At 40.1% G+C, this 19,170-nt stretch overlaps 1 protein-coding gene across 3 annotated transcripts; it reads left to right on the top strand.

Moving 5' to 3' along the window:
- The first annotated feature begins 932 nt into the window (after positions 1-932).
- Positions 933-2,970, top strand: TXNDC2 (thioredoxin domain containing 2). 3 transcript variants are annotated; one of them, XM_038543869.1, is made up of 3 exons: positions 935-1,012; positions 1,128-1,292; positions 1,642-2,970. In XM_038543869.1, the coding sequence occupies exons 2-3, from the start codon at positions 1,202-1,204 to the stop codon at positions 2,943-2,945; spliced, it is 1,395 nt and encodes a 464-aa protein (XP_038399797.1). In that variant the 5' UTR covers positions 935-1,012; positions 1,128-1,201; the 3' UTR covers positions 2,946-2,970. The 3 variants fall into 3 exon arrangements, with proteins under 3 accessions (XP_038399796.1, XP_038399797.1, XP_038399798.1); XM_038543868.1 differs by having other exon boundaries at positions 933-1,292; XM_038543870.1 differs by lacking the exon at positions 1,128-1,292 and having other exon boundaries at positions 945-1,012.
- Positions 2,971-19,170: the final 16,200 nt, after the last annotated feature.

Raw genomic sequence — 19,170 nt, forward strand, 5'->3', positions numbered from 1 at the left:
TTGTGGCCCAGCCCTCTGCCTCTGGTTTCCCATGTGAAGTGGCTAGTCTGGCCTGGGCTCTAGATTGAGGACTGCTGAGAGCCACTGGTCCCATCTAGGGGCTGAAACACTATGCTTTTACCCACTGGTCGAGCCTCTGACTCCAGTCCTTGCCTCTGGTCACAAATCCCCCTTCATAGTGGCTTCTTTTATCTTTCTTGAGGCCCCTGTAGGTCTGATGGTCTTCCCAGGACACTCACAGCCCCACTCCAGGCTATTCAGGATTTCTAGATCCCTGGCATGTGCTCAGCAGGCTGCAGGGCCAGGAGCCTGCCCCAGGTCCAAGAACCCAGTCATGCCCTTTGCCAGGGGCCCATGCCACTATGTTAATGTGGAGTCCACAGGATGTGGGCTCTTCCTGGCCTCCCAGATGGAGCCCAGGCAAATACTCCTCTGCTGTCAGCTTCCCTCTGAACACATCTAACCTGTGTATCCATGCTGAGGTTTTGTTCTTGGAGTGGGGAGGCCAGAACACATGTACTTGTTCTTTAGGATCCCTGTCTATCTGGATGGAAGATGGGATGTTTTCATTTCTTCTCAGGGAATTTTCTGTGTTATAAAATACTCCCTTCCAAATATCCCAAACAGGACATCTGACAGTCTGGCAGGACTTTGTAGAGGAGGGTAACATGGTTAAGAGGAGACACTCAGAGGGTTATGGTGGGTGAGTCAGAAAGGGAAAGCTGGAACTGCAAAGTCCTAGAGGGAGGTTGTAGGAAAGTTGGTTTCAAGTTACCATCCTTTGGCAAACAGAACAGTTCAGTGTGGTATTCAGAGTGTTGGCCTGGAACCTGCCCACCTACAAGCTTTGTGATCCTGAGGAAGTTACATAACTTGTCTAAGGCTCAACTTTCTTATTTGTAAAATGGGGATCATAATGGTACTTACCTCAGTGGTTTGTTGTGTTATAGGAAATAATGCCTGTGAATGTACACCAGGCACTGGCCACAGGCCAACACGCAGCAAGACCATCGTAAGTAACCAAGGCTGTCATAAAACTCTCAAATACTACTGCTGTGAGTACCAAGAGGGTAAACCAGCTGTAAGTACTACCCAACTGTAAGTTGTTACTCATTTTATGATGTTAGGTTGGAGAGGTTGGAAAAAGTTGGAGGGTATGACCTCGTCTTCACTATGAGACACTCATGAAGTATAAGCAGATATGGACAAGGAAATGGAGGTGGAGAATGATAGAGCTGGAGCCCCAGAAGAACCAAAAATGAGGCCAGAGAAACAAGAAAAAGCCAATCAAGGTGATGCTAATGGTTAAGTGGAAGGGAGGAGGGCCACCTTAGGGACCTCCGTACTTGGAGTACACAGCAGTCTTGAAGCAGAGGAAAGTTGTAGTTTAAAAAAAAAAAAACAACAACCCCACATAAAGATACATGTAATCACATGCTGCCTGGTCTTCTGTTGAATGTGATTTTTCCAAGTTCATACATCATTTATAAAACTACATTTGTGGCTCTAGGAATGACATTGCTCTTCCCTGGAGGAGAATGCTAGGAAATTTTTTTTGTTTATTCTTTTGCATTTTAAATTTATTTATTTATTTATTTATTTATTTATTTATTTAATTATTATGTATTTATTTTTGTGCAGAAAGTCCATTGTTACAGGGTCTGACCAGCCACGTGACTCCCTTGGTCCCAGAATTCTTGAACCCAGCACGTATCCAGGAGAAGGCCTTGGCTCATCAGGTCAACAGCATACAGCACAAGTCTGCAAAGGAGTCCAAAGGTCCGCAGCCCAAGGACATATTCCTACCTGTATGGGGTGGTAACAGCTTCAATTTCTCAGCAAAAACCTTGCAGCCTGAACAGGCTGTCATCCCCAATTTTTCAGCAAAAATCATCTCACCTAACCAGGCTGATACCCCTAATTCTTCAGAAAAAAATATCCCACTCAAGCAGGCTGACATCTCTGATTTCTCAGCAAAACCCATCTCACCCAAAGAGGGTAACACCCCCAGTTTTTTAGCAAAAATCATCCCCCCCAAGCAGTCTGATACCTTCAATTTCCCAGCAAAAACCATCCCATCCAATCAGCCTGACACCCCCAATTTTTCAGCAAAAACCATCCCCCCCAAGCAGGCTGACACCTCCTATTCTTCAGAAAAAATTATCCCACCCAAGGAAGGTGAAATCCCCAATTCCTCGGAAAAAAACATCCTGAGAAAGGATGACACTACATCTACTTCTTCAGAAAAAAACATCCTGCGCAAGCAGAGTGACACCACCAAATCACCAGCAAAATCCATCCTGCCTAAACAGGGCAGTAGCCCTAAGTTCTTAGCAAAATCCATCCTGCCCAAACAGGCCAACACCCCCAAGTTGCCAGCAAAAACTCTCCAGTCTAAGCAGATCAATAGCCCCAAGGTTTTAGCAAAAAGCATCCTGCCCAAGCACGGCCAAACCTCCAAGTCCTCAGAAGAAAACATACTGCCCAGAGAGGGTGACATCAAGTCCTCAGAAGATACCATTCAGCCCAAGGAGGGTGACATCCCCAAGTCCTCAAAAGAAATCATCCAGCCTGTAGAAGGCAATGTCCTGAAGCCATCAGGGACAATGGAACTCCTGGAGGTGGACTTGGTGAAAGTGATCCTGAACAAGGAGGACTTTGAGTTGGCGCTCAAGGAGGCCGGGGAGAGGCTGGTGGCCGTGGACTTCTCGGCCACCTGGTGTGGGCCTTGCAGGACCATCAAGCCCCTTTTCCGTTCCCTATCCTTAAAGTATGAGGATGTAGTGTTCCTGGAAGTGGATGCTGATGAGTGTGAGGAGCTGGTGAAAGACCTGGAGATCATTTGTATCCCAACCTTTCAGTTTTATAAACAAGAAGAAAAGGTGGGAGAATTTTGTGGCGCTGTTAAAGAAAAACTTGAGGCAATCATTGCAGAATTAAAGTAATTGTGGCTCCTGAAAGCACCGTAAATAGCTAGTCATAGTTTGTGATTTTATTTACCAAAAAGTTGAGGCGTAACCAAAAATGTATGTCTGAGTAACACCTGTTCATAAATTATGAAGTATTAACTTCACCTTTTCAAAAAGTAGTAAAGTACTAGGGCATATTGCGACCACGTATTCATTGGTAGGAAGCTGTGTTATTAGAATTTCCTTTGGTGGAGATTAAGAGTCCATGCATCTCCTATTTTTTTTTATCATGATTTGTTTTTGGAACTCACCCTTGAAATTCAGTTCATTTGGTGTTAGTGGCAACATTGGAAATTTAGACAGTTCTTCTGTAGAAGTTCATTATTTAGAGATGACGAAGACTTCCCTTCTCACTTGGGGTTTCTGATGAGACACTTTGGGAAATAATGAATTTGAAAGATTCACATTTCATACCTAACCTCCTCTATGTACAGGGAGTGCTATGGAGGCCTCAGGAAACCCCATGGGCTCACCAACCCTGCGTGAGATTTATTGGTGGCAGAATTGAGACCAAGGCCATGTTCCCAGATCTCAAGGGCAGGCCTCTTTCTACTAATCTACTAATTTCCACAAAATCTGAGACAGAGCTCCTAGCTTCTGGTTTCTCAGACTGAGAGCTTTATTATTCAGGTCAAAGTCAGGGCGATCCTCAATGCCATTATGACATCAGCTCCCTGGTGGCAGAGTTCCTACTTTGTGTCCTGGTATCTGGGTTTCTGAAACCTGCTCCCAGATGTCTCAGGGCCAAAAAGCCCAGGTCTGGGTCACAAGATGGTGGCTTGGTCCAGAGTTTCGTATTTTTTTTTAAATGTATATGTGATACACACACATATAACCGCATGTATTAATGTATACAATTTGATGAATTTGGACACATGCATACCCTTGATGTTCATTATCACAGTCAAGGTAATAAACATACCCCTCACCTCCAGAGTTTCCTTGTGTGACCTCTTTTTTGTTATGGTGGTGATGGTGGTGGTGGTAAGAGCACTTAACGGGAGAGCTAACCTCTTAAGAAAATTTTCAATGCACAACACTGTGTTGTTAACGATGGGTACTTAATCATACAGCAAATCTCTAGAACTTACCCATTCAGTATAACCAAAACTTTTACCCATCGAACAACTCATTTCTCCCCCTGTCCCTCATCAGCCATCATCCTATCTTCTGCTGGTCCAGAGTCTTTTCAAGAATTTGGACTAGTTGTCTTCATTTCAAAAACCAGGATTCCCTTTAAACTTTGAATTCTTCTAGTTTTTCTTGAAAAATGATAAAAATCTGGCAAACTGGGCTTTAATACCTCAAGAAACCAATAATCTTAAAGGCTGAGTGGCACTGCTTCCCATTGGTGGTGAGGAACCTGGCTGGCTTCCTTTAAGCAGTGGAGTTATAATCCCTACCTTAAATCAACCGCAGGAGGGGGCTGTCCCCGCAACTCCTGTTGTGTGCCTACTGATTCCCATTAGTAGTTCAATCTTAGGCCTCAGGCCTCATCTGAGCCACGCACCTAACAATAGAAATGCCACACATACTTGGACTTTTTTCCAAAAACATTTGGAATGACCTACAAAAGTCTTATTGATAAGGCTAACAAATTCATGAAAATGAATAAAATGTCAACGGAGGCCTCATATAATCACTCTGTGTGAGTGGCAGATTTTGTTCTGAGCTTCTTAGCAGCGTGGAGGGGGCAGAGGGTGAGAAATGGGAAACTCAGACACCCAGATGTCATTACTCCAAAGGCTAAAACACTGGAATTTGAGAAATGAGTCAACAATTTCCCATAAGTAAATTCTGGAATGAAAATTTTCACCTGGGAACCTCTGGATGAAGTCCTTGACAGTATGTTTTATAATAAATTCAGAAACAATTCTCATATAGCTGTTTCTGCTAATAATCTCTCATGAGAGCCAAAGCTATGATCATAAACTACTTTTCAAAGAGAGGATTTGGGATTCAATGTGCAAGTATGTAGCTTTTGATTTTCATATAAATGGACTTCTATTAATGAGCCATATTTCTGTTCTTTTCATCTGGTAGGGAGACCTTCTTCTGATTGTTTCACTCAGATGTGTTCTTGTTTTCCATATAGAACAGGATGGTTTCACTAGAACTTTATCTGCTTAGACATTTATGAATTAATCCAACCCCTCTGCTACCAGAGCCCTGTAGTTAGCCTACAACACTTTCGACTGTGTAATTTGGAGGACTAGGGACCCCAAAATCTACCATTAATGAATTATACCAACAACTATTTCTGGGACTGGAATATTGAAGGTGTTTTTTTGGGTTTTATTTTGGTTTTGGTTTTGTTTTTTTTTTATCATAGGTCTTTATATTTAGGTTACTAAGTGATGACATGGACAACAACCTAAAGAAAACCCCTGAAAATAATTGTGATAGGTTTTTCAAGTGGTTTGATAACATTACTGATGTAAATCAAGGGAGGAAGGCAAAGCATACCTCTGCAAAGGCAACTCTGCAGGGCCAATATGCCGCGGAGCAAGTGTGCGGCTCACTGACAATCTAATTTGATCCAGGGATAAAATCTAAACTACCAGAGAACTGATTCATGTCCTTCAAACTACCCACCCTAAGTACCATTTCTCTGGACTGTTGGATTATAGTTAGTCACCAGGTCAAAGTTATGTTCCCTGGTACAAAGCTTGAGTATGGATATTCTGTTTTGTTAAATAAGAATCATGCACTTAAAAAAAATGACCCAAGCAATTGTCATCACCTCTAATATTGAGCATGAAGGAGAAATAAGAAGGCTTTCTAATGAGAAAGAAAATTCCAGGTAATCATATTGGCTGTGAATGATGATAATATAAGTAGAGTCCTAACAAGAATCAGTGGAAAACCTGTTTGATTTGATAAGAAAACTCAACAGGGGCACTGGGTGGCTCAGTCAGCTAAGTGTCTGACTCTTGATTTCGGCTCAGGTCATGAACTCAGGGTCATGGTGTGGAGCCTGCTTAAGATTTTCTCTCTCCCTCTTCCTCTGCCCCTCCCCACCTTGTGCACATGCTTTCACTCTAAAAACAAAACAAAATAAAACTCAACAAAATGGCAGTATTCAGAATAATCCCTCCAAAATCGATAGCTTCCTTTTGATTCAATGATAAGTGATTTGGAATCTTTATGGAAAAAAACCCCACTTACAATAGTGACAAAAAAATAAAACACCTGGCAATAGTCCTAACAATAACAGTAAGGATTATTAAGACTAACTCTAAACACTTTGAGACATATACAAGTAGGTCTGAATAAAGTGAGACACAGTCCATATTCCACATTGGAAAGAAAGATAGACAAAAATGGTGTCTTTCCACTTAACTAGACTTAATGTTATCCCAACCAATATCTCAATGAGATCATTGGGAAGACCTGACAAAATACTCAAAAATTCAAGAATAGGTAGGAAACAGTCTTAAGAAGTAATGAAGAGAAGTTTGCCCATCAGATAGCAAAATGTGTAATTAGTACAGTAATTACACAGTAAGTGTAGGGAAACCAATAGAAATATTGGTGAAGAAAAGAAAAGAGTAACAAGACATAATAGTAACCCAAAATCAGATTTCAGGATACAAGTAGTAATATATTAATAAAGAAATATTTCAGTTTGATCAAATGTGAGTGGGTAATTTTTTTGTGTGTGTGTATTTACATTGTTTATTTAGTATATTTATTTGATTTCTTTCTTTTTGGCGTTCTGTTTTTTTTAAATTTATTTTTTATTGGCGTTCAATTTGCCAACATATAGCATAACACCCAGTGCTCATCCCGTCAAGTGCCCCCCTCAGTGCCCGTCACCCAGTCACCCCCACCCCCCGCCCACCTCCCCTTCCACCACCCCTTGTTCGTTTCCCAGAGTTAGGAGTCTCTCATGTTCTGTCTCCCTTTCTGATATTTCCCACTCATTTTTTCTCATTTCCCCTTTATTCCCTTTCACTATTTTTTATATTCCCCAAATGAATGAGACCATATAATGTTTGTCCTTCTCCGGTGAGTGGGTAATTTTTAAAAAATTGTTGAAACATTAGGTGTCTAGGCCTCTCTACTTGAAAAATCAGTTTAGTGGTTGTGGGCAGGGTGCAGGAATCTCTTCCCATAGTCCAAATTCAGCCCCCTGCCCTACAAATTCTCATCCCCTGTTCACTGAAGTCCCTAAACAGGTTTCCTCTGGACAATTACTCTCCTGCACAGCATCACCTTTATCCAAAGTCCACTCATCTCGCCAGACACCCACAGGCCTAGCCCACAAAGGTTGTCTTATCTCCAAATTGGTCCCATTCCCACAGCATTTCCTTCTGAGTTTCAGTTACTCAGTTTGGAAAAATCACTGCTAGAGAGAGAGGGTGGCTCAGTCGAGGCAGGGCGGTTGGCACGGGCTGGGGTTTGCTTTCCAAGTTCCATACTAGAGGCTAGGGCTTGAGTGGGTTCAGTCTCCTTTGAGAATTCCCCACTGGCAGGAATCCTCATTAGCATGCCTCTTATTTTTCTGATGATTCAGAGCATTACTGTTGGAACAAACATGTTTCCACATCATCATCCTGCCTCAGTGACAAAACTGCCCAAACCCGTAAAGATATTCCTCCCATAGGAACCCCTTTTAACTGTCCTTATAGTTTGCAAGGCTGCTTCTTTTCCAGTGGAGTTAGGACTTCACGCTATTAGCTGGAGCATCCTTTCTTCATACTCTTTCTCTCAAGGGGGTTCCACAGGCCTAACAGGAAAAGAAAATAGGTTCATTGCTGAGCCATGTTTACAGGGTATTATAAATTGAGGCATATGAAGATTGTTATGAGTTTATTTGAGCAAAAATTAATTCCAACGGGACAGAGCCAAACTAGAAATGGTTAGGTGCACTCTGACAACAAGAGCCAGGGCAAGACAATGTAGAGAAGGTGTGCAAGCAAAGGAAGGACATTATTTGATTCGTGATAGCTTCGAGCCTCATTGGCTGTTTGTGATTGATTGTCCTTAGGTTTTGATTTTATAACCTTGAGGCACTTACAGGCTTAGATTTTGAACTTCTTCAAAATTTTTGAACTTCACTTATTACATGGACCACCATCCTTTTTCTGGTCAATGGAAGAGAGGGTGGGAATGAGAAGAGTGGTTTGCTTTTCTACAGTCCCTGACAAAAAAAAAAAAAAAGAAGAAAAGAAAAGAAAAGAAAAGAAAAAAGAAGAAAGAAAGAAAGAAAGAAAGAAAGAAAGAAAGAAAGAAAAAAAGAAAAAAAGAAAAGAAAGGAGGGGGTAAAAAAGGTCAAAATATGAAAAACAGTATGATTCTTATTTTCTGTAAAAATTGAATAAAATATTGTTGGCTCTCTGTGCATGACTTTTTCTTTTGTTCTATTCTTTTTTTTTTTTTTTTTTTTTTTGCTGCTTATATATACAGGGAAAAGAAAAAGCAATCAATGAAATAGTTTGGAGACCCCAACTGCTAAAACAAAATCTGGGAGGATTGAAATAAGAGGGACTAAGCATATGGTAAAGGATGCTCTGGCAGTCTTCAAATGCAGACCTTAATCTAAGGCTTTGTGTTCTGGTTGAGCATTCTGGGCCTTGCTGGCTTTGTGTTACAAATAGTCTTAGAGACTAAGTCCTGAGAAGTTCTGGTTGGAGATGAAGTGCCTAAGTGGTTGAGAAAGCCATGGGGTAGGTGCTATATTTGTGTTTTTGTGGCAAGTTGACAGAGACCCAACTCAAATCTGGTTCAGCGAAAACGAAGAATGTGTTGGATCTTGAAACTGGAAATTCTAAGAGGACAAACAGTTTCAGGTGTATGTGGAGGTTCAAACATCATCGGGACACTGATGTTTTCCATCTCTCAACTTAGCTGCTTATCTAGATTTTTTCATTGGTTGCTTCTGTGGCTCATGATCACAGATAAAGAGCGTGTAACTCCAAATAAAAGTCCCAGGAAAGATTCTGCTTGGCTGGGTCATGTGACAATCCCTGAACCATTCTGTGAATTGGGTGGGGATGGGGTGCTCTGATTGGTCAGGCCTGAGTCACTTTGTACCCCAGGAGCAGGGTCAGTGCCATCACACCATAAGAGCTAAGATGGTTACACAGAAAGTGGAAGGAAGAGAGTTGCCATCCAGACAAGCATATCAGTGGCCTGGGTCACGTTTGGTACCACTGCAGTTAGCCTAAGAACTATGCTGAAAATGTGGGTAGAATCACCATTATCCCGATTTATAAATTCCTGTGAAAAACTCAACCCAATAAGAAAAGGCTTATCAAAGCACATATCAAATTCCTTTTAAACATATTTTCTCATTTCATTTTAATCCAGTCTGATTTCCTTAAGAACTAAATAATACTCTGTGAACTAAGTAATGCCCTGGGACTTACTCAAATGACAAATGATAACATTTAAGTTTCGCTCAAGATGTCTTATGGAATATGAATCAAAAAAGAATACCAAACACGAAGTGGATGCTCAGAAAGATGCAAAGAATATAAACAGGGTAAGACAGTTTTGGGGTTTGTTTTTCTAAGTGAGGCTTTTGAACTTTATTGTTCTCTAAGTGTGAGCAATTTGATTTAACAGTGAAGTGGGGAAGCCTACATAAACTACTTCTTGGGTGGCTTTTTGAGGCAGAAATGTTTATTTCAAGTAAATCATATTCAATAAATATTTAAAACTTTGGTATATTGCTGCCTAGAGCATTTCATTGTGATTTTTGGCAGATTTTTAGGTTTCCCAGATCTTGTACTGTGGAATGGTATATTCAATGGAGATAAAAGTTAACTGAAAAATAAAATAAGCCAAAAGGTACAAGAGAAGTTAGTCTTCAAATTTTGAAATAGGGATACCTGGGTTCCTCAACTGGCTAAGCATCCAATTCTTGATTTTGGCTCAGATTGTGATTTCAGGGTTGTGGGATCAAGCCCCACACTGGGCTACATGCTTAGCAGAGTCTGCTTGAGATCCTCTCTTTCCCTCTCCCTTTGCCCCTACCCTCATCTCTTCCCCAAATTTGAAATAGTGGCATTTTAATCAGGAGATCCTTTAACACCTCAGTGAAAAAGTCACCCAGTGCAACAATGACAAACATTGGGATCTAGATATAAGGGAGCCAGAGAAAAAGCCCAAGGCTGTAGCTTCGAGGTTTAGGAAAATCAGAATTTTCAAATTTCAGAATGGAAAAAAAAGGTGATTGTTTAAAAATGAAAAAGCTGATATTAGAAAATGATAAACATGAAGAAGTTAAGGTTGGTAAAGACAGGCAGTGATTGAAATGAAGAAAGGCAAATTGTGAGCACTGAAAGAAATGGTGATCATTCTACTATGTAGAATGTTGATTAGGAGTATATTACTTTTACCCACACAAGTTGAGAGTCATCTTCTCTTAGGTTAAGATGGTGATTTCAAGTAAGAGGTGGTGATTTCAAGTAAGAGGGATATCTGGCTTGGGGAAGAGCTGAGAAGAGCATGGCTGTTCCAACCACAGGATGAGCATCCAACCACAGGATGGTTCTGCAGGTCTGCATTTCTGTTTTCTCTAAATGCACCTGAAGGGTTTCTGGCCTCTGCAGAGCCACTTCTCTGGTGGTACTTGAGAAAGGTGGAAAGAAGGACTGCTTCACTCTCCTGTGCCCCAGGAAGGCCGCAAAACCTTGGTGTTTGAAAGGCAAAGCTAAATGCAAGTGTAATGACTCACAGATCAATATCTTTCACTGACATTAGGAAGATACAGAAGGAAGTCACCAGTTAGCTGTGTATTCTTAGTTTAGAGATGGCAGATGAGGCTAATTGCCTCCTAGGGAAGGCTTTAGAGAAGATTTCCCTTAAATCAGGTCAGTTAACAATGGCAAGACTATAGTGTGTTGTCATGCTACCAGAAATAGCAAAATAACTAGAACTGGAACAGCATAGTATAACAATTCAGCATTAATGGATTTTTTAATCTCCCCATGTTCATTTCCCTAATAAATTGGATCTCTTTCTATGAGCTCAAAATTACTCATATGATAAGGATGCTTACTTTCAAATAATCTCTATTTTGGCATCTGAGATTTTTAAAAAGATATTTATAAATCCAAATTATAATTCTACTTCATTTTGGATTGCAAGTTTCAAAATGTATATTGATAGAAATATGGTAAAGTTGGTAGCTGTATTGGTTGGATACCAGCTGCCATCATTCATCCTCTTCAGGTCCCATCTATGTACTGATTTTTTCTGTATGTGCCCTAAAAAAAAAAAAAAAAAGCCCCCCAGGCCAAGATTTATTATGTAAGGTTCAGATACTACACATGTTTATCACTGGTATTCATGTTGAAGGCAGGAAGTTGGGGGCATATGTCAGTAATGAGCTCTATTCACAGCCAATAGATAAACTCTTGAATGCAGGGAATATTCAGAGCCCACAGGCTATATCCTATGGGAGAACTACTTAGAGGTGCTTGTGAAACTGAAAACTCTTCTGTCTTAAAAATCAATACATTGATTTTTTAATTTTTAAGATTCTTCTACTGTTTGTTGACTTACTCAAATATGAGCTCTTGATAACCCTAGGTTATCCTTTTGGATGGAGATTAGATGCCTTTTCAACAATCCAAGTGAAACATGTGGAATGTCCCCTCTCCAGGTGAAATAGGACTTGAGCTGATCAGCAAGGGAATTACAGACTTCCTGAAAGTCAAAGGCTGAGAGTAGAGGTCTCTCTTGTCTCAGGCAGCAGAGATGACTACACAGCTGAAAATGAAGCACTGAGAATGAGACCCAAGAACCCAGAAGACTGCAGAAGTTGCCTCAACCATAGGGGAGATCAGTGGGTATAAAAGTCAGAATCTGGTTACAGGGCATGGGGACAAGGTGGGCTCAGGTGAGACGACATGCGGAAGGTGTGGGAAGTGGAGAAAGTGGTCACCTAGGACAACCACTGGTGAATGGGGTAGATGTGTGGTGCTGAGTTGGGTCATGTTGACGTCAAGAGCCATGATGAGAACGGACAAGATCTTAGCACTTGAGTGCCTCCCTAGCAATACACTTACAATGTTTTTCCAGGTAGATAATTGAGTGGGGCCCCAAGCCTTGCCTTGTGGCCCTTAAGATCCAGCTGAGTGCATGGTGTTGGAGGTGTCAATGGTGGGAAAAGATGCAGTAGCACAGCTGATGGCAAGCTCTGCTGTTCTGGAGCATGATCATATCATCTGCAGCAGATAATTCAACACTTTTTGAAACACAGATCCCAGTGTGTTACTGGGACACCTAGGGACTAGACATCGGGGACTATTGCTCTTAGGAGCTGTCACAAAGATTTCTGTTAGATCCTTCAAGTCGTAAATTGGTGGGGCCCAGCAGCCGTCCATGGTGAGGCGGGCAGTGTACATTTGGGATTGAGCCCAAGCAGGAGAAAGAGGACAATTATTCTGCCTGAACTCATAATCCAAATTCCATGCCACCCATGGTAGTTGCCCCAGCACCCCAGCACCAGCTCACAGCCATGGCCACGTGGAAGTTCTGTGCAACAAGCTCAGGAGGAGGAAAGCGTTCAAACTTGGTTTACGGATCAGTCAGCTCAGTGTGTGGGTGCAAGGTGAAAATGGATAGGTGGTTGTATTACAGCCACCTATCAAAGCAGATAATAAAAAACAGTGGAGATGAAAATCCCAGGGTGCAGCTCTCTTGTTCATGTCCAATAGCCATCCTGCTGCAAGGTTTTGGGGTGAGGAAGGACAGATGAGAAGAACTGCAGGGAAAGGAGATGAAGGGATCTAGCAGTGGGACCTAAGGTTGATCCAAAACCACTGCCAAAAAGTCTAGGTCTATCGGTCCATCCTAAGTCTGAACTTGATATAATAAGGTCTGGGAGTTCAGAGCATGGACCACCAACAAGAGAATTAAAAATATACTTGTGTTGAAATAGTCTTTGAAACACATAGCTTCTGGGGGAAAAAAATAAAAAGGAAGGGAAATTGTCAACATCTAAAACTGCATATGTACTTACCTTTGATCTAAAAATTCCACTCCTAGGAATTTATCCTGCACATAGACCTCTAACAACATGAAAAAACATTTTATACACACACACACACACACACACACACACACACACATATATGATTATTCACTGAAGCCTTAGTTGATGATTGCACAATATCTGAAAAAAACTAAATGTTTGTACATAGGAGAGTATATAATATCTGCACAATGGACTATTCAGCTACAAAAAAGAGTGAGGAAGCCCTCTGTGATCTAATATGGAGTGATTTCCTGGATTAATTAAGTGAGAAAAAAAAAAGCAAAGTACAAAAACGAATATAATATTTAACCTTTTAAGTAAAAATAAGAGTTATATAAGAAATTACACGTGTCTGGTCATTACACCAAGGAGGGAAAAAGAATATTTTTGGCTCTAAGAACCATATCAGTGCTTCACATACCCCCAAAAGAAATAAGTAAAGCAAAGACGAGGGGCAAAATGGAATACAAACAGGAAAAAATGAGTTTATTTGTATTACAAGTGAGTAATATAACCATAGTGAATAATATAACCATAGTGAAAGGAATGGGAAAGGAATGTACTTACATAGGTAACCTTGAAAAACAGTGTTCTGACTGTATACTGTAAAGTAAAAGACAAAATGCACCGTACACAAATATCCTACTCTGGTTAACAGAGTAGGATATCTGTTTTTCCCAGAGGTATGGGTTAGCAATTCTGAGATTACTGTATATGCATTCTAGGATTGAGCAAATAAGTAAATTTATTGTGGGTAATGAGAATAAGATTATTATAATAATAATAATCTATTATCCTATGAGAAAGAAGTTACAACTAAGGGATAAGAACACTAGAATGAACTCTGTGACATTAGATTGGGATGGAAGGTATCAGTATGAACTTGTTCTTTTTAAGATAGATAGGGATGCCTGGATGGCTTAGTGGTTAAGCTCTGCTTTTGGCTCAGGGTGTGATCCTGGAGTTCAGGGATCGAGTCCCGCATCAGGCTCCCTGAGGGGAGCCTGCTTCTCCCTCTGCCTATGTCTCTGCCTATTTCTCTCTGGGTCTCTCATGAATAAATAAAATCTTAAAAAAATAAGAGATGATAGATAGATACTAAATATATATGCCTGTATATTTAAGTATATGAATTTCATAACTTTGTCTATGAAAGGGCCTGGAGGCAATGACACTCCAGTAGCATGAGCACATGTAGGGGCCAATCTTGGTTTCTAACTGCCATCATCCAATAAAAGAGATCAGGATTCTCAGGGATTTATCAAGGGAAATATAGGATGATCCTGAAACATCTTGGGGTACTATAAAGTGCTCAAAAATGATGGTGACATGCTGAAAGACACAAGAGCCAAAGTGAAGGAGCACCAATGACCAAATGTGGGAGAAGGTGAGTACAACATAAATAATGGTAATAGTGGGTTAAAATAAAATAAATTTCCATGAGCCCATATTCACATACATAGATAATTAAATGAATGATGGAGAAGGGATCGTTTACTGTTCCTTGCAGTTGATTCCAGTGAATGAATGTAGAAGGAATGATGGAAACTATAACTATCACTTGTTCTAGGCAAGAATCATTGACATATACTAAAATGAATGAGTGAAAGTTTGATTAGAAACAGGGCATCTGCAGAGTCTCAAAGTGTCTCATTACAAGGTACTATTACAGAGGGAAAAAATAGTAACTTTACAGTGAAGAAACTGGCAGATACCACTTGAATCACATAAGCAAAGCCTTCAAACCAGAAACAAACTGGCATTGTATACATCCGATAGAATGCATTGGGAAGAGCCAGACACCACTACTGCGGTATCGTAAGAATGCAGAACCTTAGCCCAATCAGGAGAAAACATCAGACACACCCTAAACTTGGGGCATTGTAAAATAACTAGCCAATACCCTTCAAGAATATCAAGATCATGAAAAACCGACAAGTGTGTTCCAGCCTGGAGGAGATGAGGGAGAGATCACAACTAAATGCAAGGTGGGGACTTGAATTGTATCCTGGACAAGTCAGAGGACATTATGAGAAAACTGGAGAAATTCTAAGAAGGTCTATGGACTAGTTAACAATATTGAATCAATATCTTTTTCCTGTTTTGGGTAATCATTCTAGGGTTATGTAAGATACTAACTTTTGGGGATTCAAGGGGAAAGCAAGGTGTAAATGGAACTCTCTGAACTCTTTTTGCAACTTTTTTGTAAGTCTAAAAATATTTCTAAGTAAAAATTAGAAAACAATAAATGTAGATGAAGTACCTTCTGGATCCCTGGCCCTATTCCAGATCCTGGAGATAAAGCAGTAAACAACCTGCGGTCCATGCTCTCAGGGGGGCTTACATTAAGCTATAGACCCCATGTTAATCACTGACCATTTGTAATAGAGATGATAAGAGTACGATTCTTTAGAGATGGAATTATTCTGGCTCAAGGTTTAAATAATTTATACTAGCACTCAGCTTCCATCTCAGTGGTTTCATAAAAGCAAATGTACGATCAAGGACCAAGCACTGTTTACCACATTGCCAGACAGTTCTGGGATTTATATACTCCTTTCCAAAATGGCATAGTTTCTAAGTCTTCTTGGTGAGTGTAGTCTAATTTCAGCTTAATGTATTTCTTCTGAAATTGAACCACTCTGGTTAAGACTGATGTGTTAATAACCAGACATTATCTAGACTGCACTTTCTACGTCACTATAGAAACACAAAGTACGATTCATACACACTAAAATTTCAACTTCATTTCCATTCTTCGGTTTTACAATTCTTCCAAATCTGTGATTCTGTTGATTTTCAACCAGATAAAAAAAATAGGATAAACTGCATTCCAGTTGCTTTGTGCTGATTTATTTGTTCGAGTTGCTTCAAATTACCTTCTTTTGGTAAGGAAGTTGGGCAAGGGACAGCCGGGTGGGTCGGTTCAAACGCTGACTCTCGTCCCTGACCACAGAATGCAGTTGTGGGGACAAGTGAAACTGGCCAGAAATGAGGATGGATGCTGTAGGTCTGATATCTGCAGGGCTTATTCTTTGCCAGCATGTGCCAGCATTGGTGGAACAGTCATGTAAAGGAAGTTGACAGGAGAGAAATAGAATGTGAAAAAAAAAAATTAGGCAATGTGTGTGTTTTTCCAAGAGTTCAAGCATTTTTATCAGATCTGTGAGAAAGTAAAATCGTGTGAACCATTGAGGCTATGATGAATTTCCCGAAGACTTTAATTCTAAATAGAGCACTCAATCTGAGGAAGCAGCTCAATCAATTCAACAAGCTTCCACGGCCACGTAATTGCATCTAAATAAAATTAAATCTACACAACTTCTTTCAAATATGATACAAACTGACAATGGCTTATAAATAAACTACAAAGACCATCGCACTCAGTGCAGTACCTAGAATACCTACAGTGTGGAACACTTCCTCTATGATGTCGTGCTATCTACTCGACTTACATATTTCTTGGCACAAACCATCTAAATGAATGAGTCAGTGAAGTCCAGGCACCCTCAACTGGCTTGAGTGAACCGTTCACTCTATGCCTGCCACCCCCACTCCACCTTGCACCAACAATGGTTGTGGTGGGTGAACACATCATATTTGCCTTTATACTGACCTTTTCAGATTCCTGACTGGCAACTGGTTAGGTCTCAGGTTGAGTATTTATTTAATCACTGGATCCCTATCTTCCATTTGGCCCCTAGGCTTAACCCACTGGTTTTCCTTAATCTCTGCAATCAAAAAAGTGATCCTCAAATAGATTAATATTTCTATTTTTTAATGTAATGATTAAGAACTTACTTAATATAATCCAAACTTCTGTGAAAGCACCAGGAGCAAGCTCAATGGGATGCCTAAAGAGAATTTTTTTTGGAAGGAATTAGAGTTCTATTGAGTTTACAGTGGGACAATTCAATTTCTTGATTTATTTTACTTTCTTCACATAAATCGATGTTCCTAGTTATTTACCAAAAATGGACACTCACGTTTGCCTCTGAATGAGCGATGATGAAGTAAATAACAGTAAGTAACAGTAATATTGAGCACTTACGTGTGCCAGGTATTGTGTTCAGGTATTTATAAGTATTGCCGCTTTAGTTTTCACAACAATCCTGTAAGCTATATGGTTTTATTATCCCCATGTAAATGATACAAAAATTGAACCCAGATTTGAATAAGTCAGAACTCTGATCCCTGAGCTAGTGCTTAAAATGGCCAGGACAGGTAAGGTCAGAAAAGCTATTGAAATACAAGAAGACAGCAAGAACACAGTGACAGAATGAAATGAACAAGCATTCGTTTTTACAAATAAAAACAAAAATTTTTATTCTTTTATTTTATTGGGTACAATATACCTCACATAAAATTTGCATTTGAACCATTTTTAAGTGTAAAGTTCAGTGGTATTAAGCACATACTGTTTTGGAGTATCACCACCATCCATCTACAGAATTTTTTTTTTTATCTTTCCAAACAGAAATTCTGTAACCATGGAACACTAACTCCCCATTCCTACTCCCCCAGCCCCTGGCCACCACTTTTACTTTCTGTCTCTATGAGTTTCACCACTTAACGGTGTGTCACAGAAGTGGAATCACACTGTATTTGTTCTTTTGTGTTGGGCTTATTGCACTTAGCATAATGCCTTCAAGATTCAGTAGTATTGTAGCCTGCATCAGAATTTCCTTTTGAAGGCTGAATAATATTCCGTTGTATGTATTTACCCCAAAATGAGCAAAAAAACACCCTTCGGAAAAAAATAAATATTGGGCCACCTGGTAGCACGTCTGCCTTCGGTTCAGGTCATGATCTCAGGGTCCTGGGATGGAGCCCTGCACATCCCATTGGGAATCCCTGCTCAGTCTGCTTCTCCCTCTGCCCTTCCCCCAACTCATACTCTCTCTTTCTCTCTCCCTCAAATAAATATTTTTTCCAAAAGAAAAATAATAAAAGTTCTCACAGAAAATCTTAGAAAGGGTGTGTGTGTGTGTGTGTGTGTGTGTGTGTATTTATATGTACCTAGACATAAAAAATGCAACAATCTTGAAATGGTCAGGTATCTGCAAAACATTTCCTAACTCTCTGGGACTTGATCACTCCTATTAGAATTCTTCCATAATTCCTTTCAGTTTCTTCTTTTAAAGTACACCACACCATCACACATTAGATTATACTTGCTGAAGTCCTGTAAAATCATCAACTTCTTCTGGATTGAAATTAAGGATTAGCCTTCTTTGTGTCTGCCCTAGCCTACACCACAGGACTTGGCCCCAAACAAGCCATCAACCAGCAACTGGAATAAAGGAAAGCAAAAAAAAGAATCCTCATTATCTTCAGGATATCCTGGAAAATTATTTCCAGTTAATAAAAGTTTCTTCTCATTAAGAAAACAACATTTGGCAGTGGGTTTGTCTAATAATTTACGTATGTATGGTTTATATTTCAAAGGAGATATCAAATTTTGTGAACAGTCACGTAACAATCATTAAATGCCAAGCACTATGCCAGGCACTTATGCAGATTCTACCATTTAAAGTAGGCATAGGCAATATGAAATACAGGATGTGTTGTTGCCATTTTATAGACAGGGCCATAGTGTTTAATTGCACAACAGGACAAAAAGTGATGGAGTCTGAATTCCAGTCTGTCTGATGTCCAGATCTGTGTTGTTCACCCCTCGTCTACTCTAGGTTTCATTAGGGGTATTCGAAGAAGTCCGTGTGTTCACAGACTATGAGAAGTCAGGCAAGGTGTCAAATGTGGATTTTAGGTTCACAGGCATCTTTCTACGAGTTTGGTTGCCTTTAAGAACTGTATTTGTGGGAGAAAACACATCAAGAACTGCCAAGAATCTGGTTGCCTACAGGTGCCCTCACCTTTGCAATCCAGAGAAGTGAAATGAGCATGGAAAGAAGATAGTTCAATAAGTAAGGATAGATTCAATATGGAAACCAAACTGTTGATCCAAACAGTCTGAGGATACTTAAATATGCCCCTCCTTCAGCTGCTGACATGGAGTGGGACCTAGTACCTGATGACAACATGGGAGACAGACATCCTCAGTATGTGTTTGATGGAGGAGTGAATTGTTACAACCCTTTGGATAAAAAGTATGCAATATATATTGAAATAGGAAGTATCTGCGATTCAGTGGTCCCACCACTGGAAATCTCCTTGTGGATATAAAAGTATTATATGATAAAGATA

The sequence above is a fragment of the Canis lupus genome, chromosome 7 (assembly GCF_011100685.1).
Source record: "Canis lupus familiaris isolate Mischka breed German Shepherd chromosome 7, alternate assembly UU_Cfam_GSD_1.0, whole genome shotgun sequence".
NCBI classification, from domain to species: Eukaryota; Metazoa; Chordata; class Mammalia; order Carnivora; family Canidae; genus Canis; species Canis lupus.

Bases quoted from the DNA above. Each gene is read 5' to 3' on its own strand.
- TXNDC2 (XM_038543868.1), top strand. From the start codon at position 1,202: ATGGACAAGGAAATGGAGGTGGAGAATGATAGAGCTGGAGCCCCAGAA. The intron at 1,293-1,641 runs GTGATGCTAATG...ATTTTTGTGCAG, and splicing joins ACAAGAAAAAGCCAATCAAG to AAAGTCCATTGTTACAGGGT.